A 17384-nucleotide genomic window follows, 5' to 3' on the forward strand; every position below is an offset into this window, starting at 1 on the left:
ACCTTTGTAGAGCTCAGATCATTCTGTAAAGTTGTCACTTGGTGCTGGTAGGCAGTGACTGACCTCTGATGTTGATCACTCACTGACTTTAGCTGCTCCTGAAGCCTGTGCCGATCTGCAGTCAGTTCACTACACTGAATCTAAAATAAAACACACAAACACAACAGTGACTGAATAGCAACAATTAGTATTCTACATTATTACATTCCAGACTGCCAGGAAGCTCATTTTCTTTGTACAGTATTACACAGTGCAGTGTTTGCACTTTTTCCCATTCTGGTATTGTCAAGAAGTTGAAGAAGTGGATTCAAGACAATAAATACAGCACTCTAATCCTTTGTTTCTTGCGAATTGTGTTATTGTTGAATCTACACTATCAAAGGAGTGTACATTGGTACACATCTTGTGTGATAGCAATTTTAGCCTTTGACTGATTACTATTTTACTGATTACTATTCGCAACAGTTTTTACTTTTAGTCTATAGTAGTATAGAATCCAGATGAAGTTATCCACTGAATAATGAATGAGAATAGAGCATAAAGAGTTTTCAGTAAATGCAATCTTTATGTTATCTACTGTAAGTGAGACCATCCACAGCCAACAAGCTATGCATGTGATTCTCAGGTGAAGACTATCCCAAGAGTTTGATTTAAGTTAAGCAAGTACAAGGCAATGCCAGCAAATACTAACAAAGTGTATATAAAATGATTGACCCACTGAAAAGTCTCTCAGCTATTATTTTGAAATTACTTCTTATAGAAATGCCCTACTGACATAACACAGGAAATGTATGGAACCGTGAAATGTGTGAAGTTGTGAAAAATTGATTTTGAATGTCGTTAGCCTGTGTGTAATATAAACCTTTGGCCTTAACTGTATGCACCCTTCCATTCCACAGGGGAGAACAGATCGAAACTAACAAGACCAGAATAACCTGATGGACTTGTTCATCCTACTTCCCTAACAAATGTTTGTTGTTCATTATTCTATATGTTTAGTTTCTAGATAGTTATCTCGATTTCTTTATTTCACAATTACAGGCAAATTACATGTCAAAAAACTGGCAACAAAGAGAGAGCAAAATGAGGCCTAAAACAGAACTTTATGGGACACTATAATGCAGAAGAATGCTAATTAAAGCGAATTAGGGCTGTGCCAGTAGACACTTTAGCTGCATTTTTCTTCCTTGTTTTACCATTTTATTCACATGCTTTGTTGCCTGCATTAGTAAAATGTTATAAAGCACTTTAGTCAAAAAAATTATCACATGTATAAGGAATTCACGCAATGAACACTAGAAAATAAGCAAACGGTTGGCAACCTGTGAATGATGGGGGATGTAAGCCGATGGGAGCTTACACACATTCTCCTCCTTAAAAGGCATTTACCACTGACAGTGTGGAGATATTGCGTTTCGCTATTTTGCTATGTAAACACAGTTCCAGTAATTCTCAAAAATGCTCTAGACTAAAGTTGATATTTTTACCTTGTAACTCTCCAGCTGTTGTTGAATGGCCTCTAATTCCCCTTTCAGAGAAGACTGCAGGATCTTCTGAGATGCTTCCTGCAAAGCAAACATTCAGTCAGATTTTTTTTGCAAATATACAGAATCAAAAGTGGATATTACATCCCATTAAGGAAGTAAACATGTAAACTGATTAGTTTAAATATGTACATTAACTAGATGCCCTGCCACCAGCCATCCACCTATGTCATTAACTTATACTGTATCTTGCTTGCTATAGTGCTCTCACAATGCTCTAAGATTAAGGGAAGCTGGGAATTTGCTTAAAGACATGAATAAAAAGTAAAATTTCAATGGAATTTCTAAAAGCTTTGCACTTAAATACTGCACTGATGATTTAACACCATGCCAATAAGCTAATTAAATTGAGCAGTGTGCTATCATCCTATAATGCTGCAGGCATTAACAAGGGACTTAAAATATAATTACAGTAATTATTGATTATAGTTCTTCATGATTAAATTAAGTTCTCTCACAACATTTTGTCTATTCATCATGTCAAAGGAGTGAAGGAATGAAGATTACTTTTGACTATATTGTGCCAGTGTTGGGAAGTTGGATAATACTCCGTAAGAGTTTTTTTTTTTTATTTTTTATTTTTTAAAGATTTTGTCTAAGAAAATCGGTACACATATGTAACATGTTAAAACGTACAAAAAAAGTCTCTAAGAGCCTTTTCTTTAACCCAACAGGAAGTTGGCCATTTTGAGATTTCTTTGCAATTCTTGCTCAGATTCTGCCATTTCCAACATATATACGAGGCATAGTTCATCAAATGCCAATATTCAGTTATAGTCATAGCACCACCGGCTGCCAAAAGAAAGTGACATGTTTTACACTGTGATACATTCCTAACAACATATAAAAACATGCCAGCAAGTGCTAAATATGCAAGCAACACTGAAACATGTTACCATAGCTAAGTGCTAAAGCATGCTATTAATGCCATGAAAAAGGAAGTTGTTATAACTCGAACATACAATCTGCTCCAAACTTCATAAGTTTCAAAACAGTCCTGCCCTGAAGATATCTACATACCAATATTCAGTTATAGTTATAGTGCCACATATTTTACGCTAACTCAGACATACAATGTTCAATCCAATCCACCAAACTTTATGTTTGATACGAATAATGGTCAGAAGACATCTACATGCCAATATTCAATTATGGTCATAGACCCTCTACGGCCAACAGGAAATTACATGTTTTACATCGTGATACATTTCTAACAACATTTAAGTGCTAAAAAGTGCTAAAATAAATGGAATGGCGTTCCCATGGCAGAGCATCTCCAAGGTGCACCAGGGTGCGATGGCCTGTTCATTCCTGCTTGCAGTTTTAATTCACAATATATTTACACTGAACATCCTTTCAACACACTTAGTATTGTTTAACTTCTACAACTCTAACACAGATGGACAAATCGTAAATTAATTAGCTGGACCACTGAGCTCACCAAGTGAGCGCTCCAATATGCTTGCTCTGTCCAATGTTTTCTTTGCCCAGAGACCCAGTTAATATCTCTGATAATGAAGCATATAGTGATCAACAGTTACCGGAAACTTTTAGTTGCAGTTATTGCTGCACAAGCGGGTCACACCAGATACTGAAAGCAAAGGTTCACATACTTTTTCCACTCACAGATATGTAATTTTGGATCATTTTCCTCAATAAATAAATGACAGAGTGTAATATTTTTGTCTCAATTGTATAATTAAGTTCTCGTTATCTACTTTTAGGACATCTGTGAAAATCTGATGTTGTTTTAGGTCATATTTATGCAGATATATAGAAAATTCTAAAGGGTTCACAAACTTTCAAGCACCACTGTACATGAGTTTTGTGCTGCACTGTACTGTATTTTTCTTTTTGTAATTCAGCTAATTCTGAAAATACTGTTGCACATCGGTTCGAATAGACAAAGGCCAATAGGGCTATTTCGCCAGAGTTATACCCCTACTCTTCACAAGAAGTGATTTTTAATGACCACAGAGTCAGGACCTAAGTTTCATCCGAAAGACGATGCTGTTTTTATAGTACAGTGTCCCTGTCATTACACTGGGGCATTAGGCCCCACACAGACCACAGGGTGAGGACCACCTGCTGGCCTCACTAATACCACTTCCAGCAACCTTAGTTTTCCACAGGTCTCCCAATCAGGTACTGACTAGGTTCAACCCTGCTTAGCTTCAGTGGGAAACCACGTGAGAACTGCAGGGTAATATGACACTGTCATAAAATACATCACTCATGTATTTACTCAGGAAACTATACATCACTTGTGACAGCTAGCTAGATTGCTGAGACAAACATAGAGGCATTCATGTTTTCTGACCTGCAAATGAACACTTATGGGGTAAATGTTTCTTCCTCATGTCTCAGAGAGTTCTTTCTTGCCACTTTCACCTCTGGCTTGTTAATTAAGGATTTAAATCTACATCTGGATTTTGGTAAAGGTGTTTTGTGAATGTGTCATCATGTCTATCAAGTGTGCTAGACAAATAAAACTTAATTGAATTGTGAAATAAAATCCATGAATTTCAATATATACTGAATATATATATATATATATATATATATATATATATATATATATATATATATATATATATATGTGTGTGTGTGTGTGTGTGTGTGTGTGTGTGTGTGTTCTGAAACCTATGAGACTTACTCCCTCCTGATTGTTCCAATATGTACAGCGAAGACATACAAATACATCAAAGTATCTACTAATTCGGAAGTGAGCCATCTGTCTCAGTGACAAAAGACCAAAGATGACTAATCCAATGCTAACATCCAAAGATCTTGTACAACTGATTTCACATGATGGCAATGGCAGTCCAGCTGAATTACGCATTTGATTGAGTACTGCTTATAGTAAAAATCAAATACCCTGTACAGACCTGTTTCAGTTACTTATGCTGAGGTGAAACTGAACTAATAATAAATGTGGTCAGGTGAAGATGGAAAACAAATCATGTAGCAAACTTTACAGACTTAACGTGGTAAAAAGAAAGAGGATGGAACTCACTTCTTTCTTGGCATCTGCCAAATCCTTCTTAGCTTTCACCAGCAGCTGCTTAACCTTTGCGGTCTTCTCCTCTCCAATGTCCACAAGTGACTTTAAAGACTCTAGAGTAAAAATATGTTTACTTTCTCAAACATAACTAAAGCATTACCAACAATTCCAGAAAACATATTCTGCTCTTGCACACTGGCATTTTGTACATTTAATTATATCCCATAAAAAAAATGTGACAATTCCATTTAGAGTATTTGGCGTTTTTTTATTAATGTAAATTTATATAACCATAGCAATATGTTTGTTTCCATGTTATATTAGGTGTATCTAACATCTGCCGCATATGTGTTATCTATGTTGACTAAGTGTCACTTTTAATATGTGGTTTATTACATGCAAACCTAATTATACCAGATGTATTAATGAGCATTTGAGAGTAGATACATATTACCAAACCTACTAATTACACAGGAACTTATTTTAAAATGTCACTTTATAATTATATTTACATAAATTACACTTATTGTATTGCGAATCAGCACTTCATAAAGAAAGTAATTACACTCTCCCTGTGAAGCACTTGTGACACTTCTGAAATCCACCTGTAACTGCAGTAGTGCAACTACACCGATATTCGAGACTCAATATGAAGTGGGACTATACATTATGATCCATTAATAAGGTGTCAAGTGTAACATTATCAATTAAATAAAATTATTTAAAATGATGAGTATGTTTTTGACCTTATAAATGTAGTCATATATATATATATATATATATATATATATATATATATATATATATATATATATATATATATATATATATATATTTTTTTTTTTTTTTTTTAATGGCTGAATGTTTCTACACAACATGACAAAACATCAGCACATTTCCAGTTATCATTTGTATTTGTATAGAATTTTGTACCGTATTTTACAGTGTTAAAACTTGCAGAGTAAATGAAAGCATGAGTAAAAAGAATAGAATCCACTGTAAATTCATGTGTGTTACTTTCATTTAGATTAAGTTGGCGCATGATTGAAAAGTTTTCAATAAAATGGCAACAGTATTATGGGTCTGTCACATTCCGTCCAAATCTGTTGCATACAGGTTGCCATGGTTGTTTTAAGAAAATTATTTACAAAGTCAAAAGGAACAGCACTTGCCTATTTCCTGGTTCAGTTTCTCCTCCCTCTCTCTCTGAGCTTGTGTTTGTCTTTCCTGCTCTTCCAGCAGTCTGTCCTTGTCAGAGATCTGCAGGTTGAGCTCTCTGACCAGCCGCTCATAATCCGCCATCTCCATGTCCAACAAAGTGCTCTGCTGGGCATCCTAAATAAGAAAAAAAAAAATTGCACTGAGGCTTAACATAAATAAAACACAAACAAACAAAAATAAATACATACATGATCTAAGCAACATATCATAGACACAAAGTAAAAATGCATGTTGTTATATACACAAGCAGCACTGATACCAACATGATAATATATGCATTGGTTTACATCCTGGCCAAATATCCTGGGACAAACTACTGCATACTTGTGTGCTGTTAATTTATTTATTTTCATTTTTAAGAACCCTTGTTTTGTCATACTTTCCTGATTCATATAAATCCCTTTGTCATGGCCATGGTGTAACATCACATCTGAAAAAGAAAACTAATTCCTATTTAGTAGTCTATAACTCTATTGTGTGGCAGAGTACAGTGTATTCTCCCATAGTAGCCATTGTACACTGACACACAATACAGGACAAAAGCAGCCTGATGGTTGTGATGACTTTGAATTTAGGTGCAATTAAATGTTGCCTATAATAAAAGGAAAAAGTGGGACAAAGTATAAAAACTATATTCACAGCATTAATGATCAACAAATTCTGAAGACTGCTGGTGTATTCCAAACTTTAACTAGACATTAAAAGAAATCAAGCCTATAGGATGTATTTGTGAACATGCCTTCCTAAGCTGTTCCAACTCATGCTCCGTCTGCTGCAACTGTTGTTTCTGTTTCTGTAGCACAGTGTGGAGTTCCTCAACTTCCTTCACAGCACATGCATGCTCCTTAAAGAAGACAAATAAATAAATAAATATACAAGTCGAAAGAAATGAATAAACATAGGCATAACTATACTGTAATTGTGCAGTGAAATACAAAACCTATTAAAGAGCTAATTAAAGGTCCACAAATCAATGCAGACATGACTGAACAAATCCAGTAGCCTTAAAATTTTAAGGAATTGTCCATACTTCACGTGCAACAATTCAGACCACTACAACACGTTCTATAAAAATGATTTCTTGGATATTTCACTATATTATATGGAGCTGCTGATCACCTCTTTCAAAGTTTTTGTCCATTTTTTAAACCCCATGTTCCATCAATTTGGTAACTTGCCAAATCCCAACCCCCCCCCCCCCACCCCCCATCACATGACAGCTACTAACCAGTGATGTTGAAGGCTAGTATGTGCTTCCTCCAAGGTACATGAAGCCAGCCACTGCAGTTTTTGAACTGCTGCTCATTCTACTTCAGAGATCTCTCTTGTACACCTGGCCAGTGATGGCTGTGGAATCACTGGGATTCTAAAACTAATTTAGGGGGCCAAGCATAGGGGGTGCGTAGGCACCCTATCGTTATTCTACCTATTATTATTATTATTATTATTATTATTAATCTTCTTTTTTTCTTCTTCTGGCTAGGGAGCCCCTAAGACTGTCTGGTAAAATATTGTGAAATTTGGCACACCGATTGGGTAGGGTCTTAGGAACATTCTGACCAATCCACTAGCACCACCATCAGGTCAAATTTGGGCCTAATTTACATTTATGGTAATAACTTTTGAGCCATGTGTCCAAAAATTTAAAAGCCAAGCATCTTTGGATTTGGATTGATAGGACATCAACTTCTGCCTAATTAGATTTTCCACCATTTCGGATTTTTTCAAAAAATAGTTTTTTCGCTACTCCTCCTACAAATTTTGTCCAATTATCACCAAATAAATTTGGCACGCATCATCTTCAGTGTAAGCCTCACAAAGGTTATCAAAAGAATTTTGAATACTCCAAATAGTTTGTCTGTATTGGGCCAATGAATCTGACAGTGAAGACGGCAAACAAGAAGTGAAGCTGTTTCTCTGCAACAATTTCAGAGATCAAAATATGCAGAAATCAAATATGTAGACCACATGGACACATTGGAGTTTAATAATAACTGTGACTGAGTAGACTTTAAAATGGCACTGGAGTTACATGGAAGGTTACCTTTGTTTTTTGCTCTTTTAAAAGCCTTTCTGCTTCCAAGTCTCTCTCAACTGAAGATTTGAGTTTGTGCATCTCAAGAGCCTGTGCTTCCAGCTGTCGAACATTACTTTGGAGAGTCTCCATATGAGCCATCAGATCTTCTCTCTCAGTAGAAAGTTGCTTATGCTGACAGGGAAATAGGATGCCAATAACTTTTAATGAAGTTACATTTTCATTAACCTTTCAAAATACGTTGAGATATTTTAACAACAGTCATTACTAACTGAGAGTCATATACTTGGATACATTCCTCCACCAACTACTGATATTTAATTGAATGACAATATTTCTAAATAATGAGTAAAATATTTCAAAAATCCAAACCCAAATAACTGTTTACCTGTTCAACAGCAACATGTAGACGTTTGGTCAAGTCACCAACCAGTTTTTCTGATGCTTCCAGTTTATCTTTTTCTTGATCCAACAGCTCAGTTTGCTTGTCATAATCGATCATAAGATTCTGTAAATCAAGTTTAGTTATAAGATATAAAAAAGCCCAAATTTTAAACAAGAAGTAATAAATAAAAATAAATGGAGTTATAAATATATTAATGGAGTTGGAGTATGAAAAATAAACAAATACACATTATAAACATATATAATCATTATATCTCCAATAGATCATTCCCATCTAAGATTTTAAAGAAGGATGTCACCCAAAAACTCCATTAATTTTAAAGTAGAAATTACAATACATGTATGATGTATTGTAATATTGTTTTCAAATGCATCCTAGTACAGAATCAGTGCTGACTATAATAGTCAATGCTATACTGCATGCATCAGTGTGCGCATATGTTGTCATTTCATTTTAAATATTATCTGACATGCCTTTACTTTACCAGATTGTTAGCATTAGTGTAGATTCTTCAAAGCATAAAAAATACAATACAGGTGTCCCACAAGGTTCTGTTCTGGGCCTCTTATTATTTTTACATTAAGGACATGTAATTCCCAAACATAATGGAAGCTTTATACTCCTTATCCTCTATATAAAGTAAAGCCTCAGCTAGTTCAGCATGCAGCAGCCCATGTAACCTCATACTAACATACGGACTAAGTATAGAAAATATTATCATTTTTCCGCAGTCTGAAGTTGTCTCAGACCATTATCTTATCTCGTTCATAATACGTATTGATCATAATATTTCCACCTCGTCTCGCTACCACGTAAAACGTACCTACACATCAGCTACTGCACCGAGCTTCATAAATAACCTCGCAGAAACATCAATTAGATTTGGATCACCGTCAGATCACACAGAACTCGATCAGGCGACTGAAAGCTTGGAGTCAACACTCCGCTACACGCTAGATAGAGTGGCTCCACTCAAAAGGAAAATAATTAGAGAAAAAAAATTAGCACCCTGGTATAACGATCAAACGCGAACCTTAAAACAGACAACTCGACAATTAGAACGTAAATGGCGTCAAACCAAACTGGTGATATTTCAAACAGCATGGAAGGAGAGCCTACTGAAATATAGGAAATCTCTTGGCGATGCTAGAAAAATCTATTTCTCCACCTTAATAGGAGACAACAAAAACAATTCTAGATTCCTTTTCAACACAGTAGCAAAATTAACTAGGAATAAAACCACTACAGAGAGAAACACTCAATCATTACATAGCAGTGAAGATTTCATGAAATTTTTCAATGATAAGGTTGAAAATATTAGACGTGAAATACAGGCCATTAAATTAAAACTGGACAGTACTGTAACAGTACTGTACTGTACCAGTACTGTAACAAACCCATTACATGACAATGTAGCAATATCAGATCAACGTTTAGAGTGTTTTGCTCCGCTTAGAGAGACCGAACTAGCTACATTAATCTCTTCAACCAATTCATCAACTTGCATACTAGATCCCGTACCTACATGTTTGTTTAAACAGATTGGTCCAGGAGTAATTGAACCACTTCTAAATATAATCAATTCTTCCCTAAGCACTGGCTATGTACCTAAATCACTTAAATTAGCAGTTATTAAACCCTTGATTAAAAAACCTGATCTTGACCCGTCTCAATTGTCCAACTATAGACCAATATCAAATCTCCCCTTCATCTCTAAGATTTTAGAAAAGGTTGTAGCAAAGCAGTTATGCTCGTACTTAGATAGGAATAACATTCATGAAATGTATCAGTCAGGATTTAGACCTCATCATAGCACAGAGACAGCGTTAGTTAAAGTAGTAAATGACCTTCTACTGACTTACGATCAGGGTTGTGTCTCGCTGCTTGTGTTACTCGACCTTAGTGCAGCTTTTGATACTATAGATCACACTATTCTACTTGATAGATTAGAAAATGTTGTTGGTATTAAGGGAACAGTCCTCTCCTGGTTCAGGTCTTATCTGACCGATCGTTATCAGTTCGTAGATGTAAATGGTGAATTCTCCATGCGTACTGAGGTTACTTTTGGAGTTCCACAGGGTTCTGTTTTAGGCCCACTGCTCTTTACTTTATATATGCTACCCCTAGGTCAAATTATTCGTAAATATGGAATTAGCTTCCACTGTTATGCTGATGATACACAGCTGTATGTTTCAGCGAAGCCAGAGGAGAGACAGAAGCTTAGTAAAGTTGAGGATTGTGTAAAGGACATTAGACATTGGATGTTAATTAACTTCCTTCTACTTAATTCTGATAAAACAGAAATACTTTTATTAGGCCCACGTGTAGCTAGAAGTATTCTTTCTGATCACATGGTTACTCTGGATGGTCTTTCTGTTTCATCATGTGCAGCAGTTAAAGACCTTGGAGTGATTATTGACTCCAGCCTATCATTTGATGCTCATGTAGATAATATTACTAGGATAGCCTTCTTTCATCTCAAAAATATTTCTAAAATAAGAAACATATTGTCACTACATGATGCGGAAATACTAGTTCATGCATTCGTCACCTCTAGACTAGATTACTGTAATGCCATACTGTCTGGATGTTCCAGTAGGAATATAAATAAGCTCCAATTAGTCCAGAATGCAGCTGCTAGAGTCCTAACTAGAACTAGAAGATACGACCATATCACACCGATATTATCAAAACTGCATTGGCTCCCAGTAAAATCTCGCATTAATTATAAAATACTTTTATTAACCTATAAAGCACTAAATGGTCTCGCACCACAATATCTAAGCGACCTTTTGGTTTTATATGATCCGCCACGCCTACTTAGATCAAAAGATGCAGGCTATCTGACGGTACCTCGAATAGTGAAGGCTACAGCAGGGGGAAGAGCTTTCTCTTATAGAGCCCCACAGTTATGGAACAGTCTTCCTATTAGTGTTCGGGACTCAGACACAGTCTCAGTGTTTAAGTCTAAGCTTAAAACATATTTGTTTACTCAAGCCTACCCTGACTAGATTCTGTTCTACTACTTCACAGTCATAATTATCTTTTTTCTCCCTCTCTCCTTTCGCCGAGCCCCACATGAATTTATGGAGATACTAGAGATCCAGATCCTTTCTGCCTCTGGATGGAGCTCAAATCTTCTCTAATTCCAGACTGCTGGGACTACGGCTGCTCTTAACGCCATACAGACTTCATATAAATCCATAATGAACTTTTCCACAATATCTGTTGTTACCCAGATGAGGATGGGTTCCCTTCTGAGTCGGGTTCCTCTCAAGGTTTCTTCCTCTTAAAACATCTTAGGGAGTTTTTCCTTGCCACCGTCGCCACTCAGTGGCTTGCTCAGTTGGGATAAAGCTGCTTTGAGACAATGTCTATTGTAAAAAGCGCTATACAAATAAAATTGAATTGAATTGAATTGAATGTCTTAGCCAGGAAATCAGGATCACTTACGGCTCAACCAGTAGAAGATTTTCTTTAATATCACCAATAAACTGACATATTAGTTCTTGTTATTATAATTATTTTAGTTTGTTGTAAGTAAATAAACTTGTAATTATTATAGATTACTAGAAACTATAGATTAGTTCATTAGTGTGTTCTGTTAATAGTTTATTAGATTATTTTAACCAATTTGATACTTTGAACTCAACATCATCATGATCATATTATTATTATTATTAACTGTAGATAGGTAGATTGATCTCTTTATTAATCCCAGGGGGAAGTTCACACAAGTATAACTATTATTATTGTTCTTGCCTACTAAATAAATGTAAATTAAGTATGTACTTTGTAACTGAATCTTTAAGGGCATCTTAATGTTAATTAAAAAAAAAAGAAAAAAAAAAAGAAAAAAAAAGAAGAAAAAAAAAAAGGACACTTGACTTATTATTTTGCCTCATACTGTACCTTATAGGCCTCTGCACCATGGATGATGGCCTTCATAGAGTCTGACATTTTGTCTCTTTCAGATTTCAAAGCCTCCAATTCTTCTTTTAGTCTAGATGCCTATATTAAGATGAAAGGGATACTTTACTTTTACAATTCACATTAAAAAAATAAAGATTTTCAACAACACAGTAGAAGGTCTGATACCGATTTCCACTTCAGCTAGCTACCATGACAGCAAAGTAAATGCCATGTAATAATCCATTCCGCTATATACTAGTTACGTAATAGAACACAAAAAATAACTTCTTAAAGGACACAAGAGGTAAAGTGCACCCAAGGCAGATGCATAAAGACAAGTAGAAAGATTACAAACCTCTTTTTTGCTGTTGTCCAGTTCCTTCCTTGCTTTCACAGCTACAGCTTTGAATTTATTCAAACGTTCTTCTTTCTCTTTGTATTCTTTTTCTAAAGATTCTACAGAATATGGCAGGAATGAGGCTAGTCATGAAAAAGTTGAGCCAGTGTGCCAGTATTGCGGTGAACAGTAAAATACTCCATAGTCAGAGGTAAAGAACAACTGTCTATTATGTCAACTGTATGTGTAAATGATTATTAGTTGACCTTCTTAAAGACAATAGGAAACATGAATTATGTAAGTATTTTTTAAAACAAATCATCTAATGTGAAAGCAGCAAGGCTATATTAACATTTACTTTATAAGCCAGCTAACAACCAACTACGAATAAAACATGGCGACACAAATTTAACAAGATCTCTTAAAAGAGTGCCCCTAAAAAAATCTAAACTAAGACACACATACGTCTAATAGCAAAATTTTAATGGTACTAAATTTCAATGTAGTAGATGTTATGTACAATTGGTAGATTAAAGAAAATAACAAGAACGTACCCATTTGCCTCATATTCTCATTGAATGCAGATAGTTTGGATTCCTGAAAGTAAACAGTCACAACATTTCGAATCTGTCTAGACAAACATGATACAAATGTGTGTATATGTAAACTTGTACCCACACTAGAGGTGTTGACATTAAAATGATTATTTTGCAATCATTGCTTAATCTTCCTTTACAATATTATGAGATTGCAAATCGTTCATCAGTTTCATGAAATACTATCATTCTGCTATAAATGCCGTGTGTGTTACATTTTTTGTCATATAACTGATTAATGACTGAAGTATATGCATATCTTTTGATACAAGAACAAAAATACCATGATAAATAAAGTTCATCAGAATTACAACTACAAACCTGTAAAAGGGAAATTTCTTCCTTTAGATGGGCTACTATAGACTCTTTTTCACTTAACTTCTGTTGGAGCCGTTTCATGTCATCAGTTTCCTGAGCACCACCTTCAACTGCAGGTTCTTCATGTTCTTGGCCCACCAACCTCCCTGTTATTTCAACCTGCTCATTTTGGTCCCTTTGCAAATTTTCAATATCTGATTGAACTTGTAGGTTCCCGTCGTCACTGAGCTCAGCTTGCTGGTTCAGCTGTGACAACTGTACTGTTTTTTCATCCAACTGCTGGGTTAATATCAGTTTTTCTTCCTGAACTCTTGACTGGAGATGCTTCAGCAATACAGGGATGTCCTCTTCTTCATTTATGTTCTCAGAGTAGTCTTGCTCCAGTATTTCACAGACATTCCTCCGTGCATCAGAAAGTTTTCTTTCAAGGGTTTCCATACACCTCTTTAGATCCTCCCTTTCTTCAACCACAATCACCAGGTCTCTTTGTTGTTTCAACTTTTCCTCATTTAACATAATGCAACTCTTTTTTTCCTCCTGAATGCTAGACAGAAGTTGGTTCAGCAGTACAGAGATGTCTTCCTCCGAGTCTATTTTCACAGAGTAGTTTTGCTTCAGCATTTGACAGATGTTCCTCCGTGCATCAGAAAGATTTCTTTCAAGGGTTTCCATATACCTCTTTAGATCCTCCCTTTCTTCAACCACAATCACCAGGTCTCTTTGTTGTTTCAACTTTTCCTCATTTAACATAATGTAACTCTTTTTTTCCTCGTGAATGCTAGACAGAAGATGATTCAGCAGTACAGAGATGTCTTCCTCCGAGTCTATTTTCACAGAGTAGTGCTGCTCCAGTATTTCACAGACATGTCTTTGTGTATCAGAAAGTTTTCTTTCACTAGTTTCAATAATCTTCTTTAGCTCATTCCTCTCGTCAGACACCGCTTGCAGGTCTTTTTGCAGTTTAGCCTTTTCTTCATTAGATGCAATACAAGTCGTTTTATCTTCTTCAACTCTGGATAGAAGATGGTTCAGCAGTACAGAGATGTCTTGCTCTTCATCTATTTTGGCAGAATAGTTCTGAGCAAGTATATAACAGATTTGCTTCTGTGCCTCAAAAAGTTTTTCTTCACTAGTCTCCAGATCTTTTCTTAGAGCATCCCGCTCTTGTAATGCAGACTGGTGATCTTTTTGTAGTTCAGCCATTTCCTCATTTGACACAGCCAAGTCCTCTACTGAAGTATTGCAATTCTTGACCTCTTGATCTTTTTCATGAGCTGAGAAAGAATGCTGACTCTCCAACTTATCTATACAATTCCTCAGACTTTTCTTCTCATCCAAGGCAACTTCCAAAGTCATTGCCAAGTCCTCCAACTTCTGAAGTGTGATCTGGGCAGTGTCCATACCTCCATCCTTACATTCATATCGTATTTTGTCTATGTACATTAATATTTCTTTAAGTGTCACCATATTCTCTTTGTCTGACATCATGAACTTGTGGACTTCTTTGTCTTCTGGTACAATGTCTTCCTTGTGCTGCAGTTTTTGCTCTGAATTATCCTGTGTTTGCTCGAAGCACTTTAGTTTCTCTATAATACTATCCTTCTCCCTGAGCTTTTCCTCTAACTCTTGAACTGAAATTGCTGCCTGATCCTTCATGGTATTGTATTTCTTTACAAACTCAGATGTTCTGTCTCCAAGCTCCATCTCAATGTTTCTCAGAATTTCTTTTGTGTGCTCATATTCACTGGCAATAGCTTGTTTCTCCTCAGAAAGAACTTTAAATGTGTTTTGCAGATCTTGTGCCTCTTGAACAATCACTTCTTTTTCACGTTCTTTATTGGAAATAAGATGAGCCTCTAGTTCTTTCATTTCTGCATTGTGTAACTCTTTTAATTCTTGAAGAATCTGATTATGTTCTTCGAGACGGATAGTTTCTACTACGTTCATGAAATTAACCTCCTTTTCAGGGCAAACCTCGGCTTCCTCTTTGGTCATTTGCAATTCATTAATCTTGAACTCCAGCTCTTCTCTTTCCATTCTGAACTCCTTCTTTAAATGTTTCAAATCACCCTCAAGCGCAGTCTTCACATTAGTGAGAAAGGTGAGCTCTTCTTTAAGCATTGTGTTTTGTGACTGTAAATCCGCAAATTCTAATCTCAATTTGTCCATTTCATTCTCTGGGTCTTGTACTACTGAGGAATCCAATGCCTTAATCAATTCTGATGGCTTTTGAGTCCTTCTGTTGAGGTCTTCTTCTTCCTCTTGAACATCTTGGAGGTAGCTCTCTTTAAGTGCTATTTGCTCTGATAGCTCTTCCTGGACCAGCAACAGCCTCTCCCTCTCCATATCGAACTGTGCAGCGTTGATTTCAAGCTGTTCTTCCAGATAACTGACCTCATCTTCATACTGCCTGTTCAGCCTTGAAATCATCTCCTGAAAATGGTCAATTTCTGCTTGGGTTTTTTGGAGAGCTATCTGGTGAGTGTCCTTAAGAGTTTCTTTCTCAGTGATCCATTCTTTTTTAGCCAATTCCAGATTCTGATCCAAGTCAGATATCTTTCTCTCATATTCTTGATTAATCGTTTCCATTTTAGAATTAAAGTCTTCCTGAAGTTTATGTCTTTGGATTTCTTCATTTTCACTTGTTATTTTTTTTAAAAACTCCAATTCCTCTTTGTATTTTGTTTCTGAGGTTTCAAACTGTTCTTCCATTAGTTTGATCTTTTCAGCGTGGTTCTTTTCAATATGATCCAGTTTCTGCTGGAGAGCAGCCATCTTCTCCATTGAATCCTATTGATAAAATGTTAAAAGTAGTAAAAAAAAAAAAGTTTTAAAATATTGTTTCAAAATATTCAAGCTAATACTTGGTGAATGTCAAAGTGCAGGCTTTACTGCATAACAAGTCATTCTTTTTTTTTAAACATATTTTTATCATGTATTGGACATAACCCAACAGGTATTTGGCGCTCCACTGAACCTTTATGTTACCGAATTATACATTAAGAGTGCATTGAAGCTGTGCTGTGCTGTTCTTGATTTTAAAAAGGGGGGGGGGGGGGGGGGGGGACAGGCATACAAGATACAATGACAAAGTTGGGTAACGTCCCCAAGCCTCATGTTGTACAGCGATGGATACATAAAGTAAAATATTTCGGCAAAATTTTTACAGGCCAACACTACAGCCAGACAAGTAGTTAAATTACATACTCAAGCATGTGCTCAATTTTATAAAATCACAACTTACACACTCTGAGCTTTTCTGAAATTCCAACCCTAAATATTATAGATCTGAAACTCTCAAAATGGTGTATGTTTAAGAATGTTCTGTATAACATTTGTGCGACTCTCGATTGGGAGCGCTGCTTGGGCCATCAATGGATGCGCCAAACCAGAGAGAGCTAGGGGTACGGATGGCCCTACATCCCTGTGGGGATTCCCCTTGGATCATTTACATGACTCTTAGGCATGCCTTCAACCATGTGAGGAGATAGGAGTAGTCAGGTGGTACAGGCAAGAGCCTATCCGACCTCTTTTATGAAAAATCAAGGATAAATTGTACAGAGTGTACCAACGCTATTCCAGGTGGCTCATCATAATCCAATGGCAGGGCAAAACACTGACCCATCTTATTGCTTAATTCTATTAGCAGGACATTTATGGTGACACGTTTGTGCTTCATGCCATGAATGTCAGTTAAATCAATTTGACCAGTTAAATCAATTTGACCATCAGCCACAGGCAGATGGTCTGCTCCAATGATTTAATCAAACTCTTAGGAGCATGATTCATAAGTTTGTGCATCATGATACAACCAACTAGGATAAGTGACTCAAGTCATTGTTATTCACAGTAAAGGAGCTCCCTGAAACCTCCATTGGGTTTACCCCATTTGAAGCACTGTATGAGTGTTAGCCCTCGGGCATCTTAGGTGTCGTCTGGGAAAATGAGTCAGTATAACTCCATAGAATAGGTGTGCCTGGCAAACAAGTAATCCCTTCTGCTGAGAAAGGC

At 36.2% G+C, this 17384-nt stretch overlaps 1 protein-coding gene across 2 annotated transcripts in view; it reads right to left on the reverse strand.

Annotated features, from left to right (window-relative positions):
• The window catches only part of LOC108261083 (GRIP and coiled-coil domain-containing protein 2), a 32546-nt gene that overhangs the window by 13579 nt on the left and 1583 nt on the right, over window positions 1–17384 (reverse strand). For both annotated transcript variants that reach the window (XM_017461945.3, XM_017461946.3), the window contains exons 6-16: window positions 13377–16163; window positions 13014–13056; window positions 12478–12578; window positions 12123–12221; window positions 8193–8312; window positions 7814–7978; window positions 6509–6613; window positions 5721–5883; window positions 4561–4661; window positions 1488–1565; window positions 3–140 (exon numbers count right to left, since the gene is read on the reverse strand). In XM_017461945.3, the coding sequence (XP_017317434.1) occupies window positions 3–140; window positions 1488–1565; window positions 4561–4661; window positions 5721–5883; window positions 6509–6613; window positions 7814–7978; window positions 8193–8312; window positions 12123–12221; window positions 12478–12578; window positions 13014–13056; window positions 13377–16163 (3900 nt within the window). The remainder of the gene's footprint in view (window positions 1–2; window positions 141–1487; window positions 1566–4560; window positions 4662–5720; window positions 5884–6508; window positions 6614–7813; window positions 7979–8192; window positions 8313–12122; window positions 12222–12477; window positions 12579–13013; window positions 13057–13376; window positions 16164–17384) is intronic.

The sequence above is a fragment of the Ictalurus punctatus genome, chromosome 6, assembly GCF_001660625.3.
Source record: "Ictalurus punctatus breed USDA103 chromosome 6, Coco_2.0, whole genome shotgun sequence".
Lineage (NCBI taxonomy): Eukaryota > Metazoa > Chordata > Actinopteri > Siluriformes > Ictaluridae > Ictalurus > Ictalurus punctatus.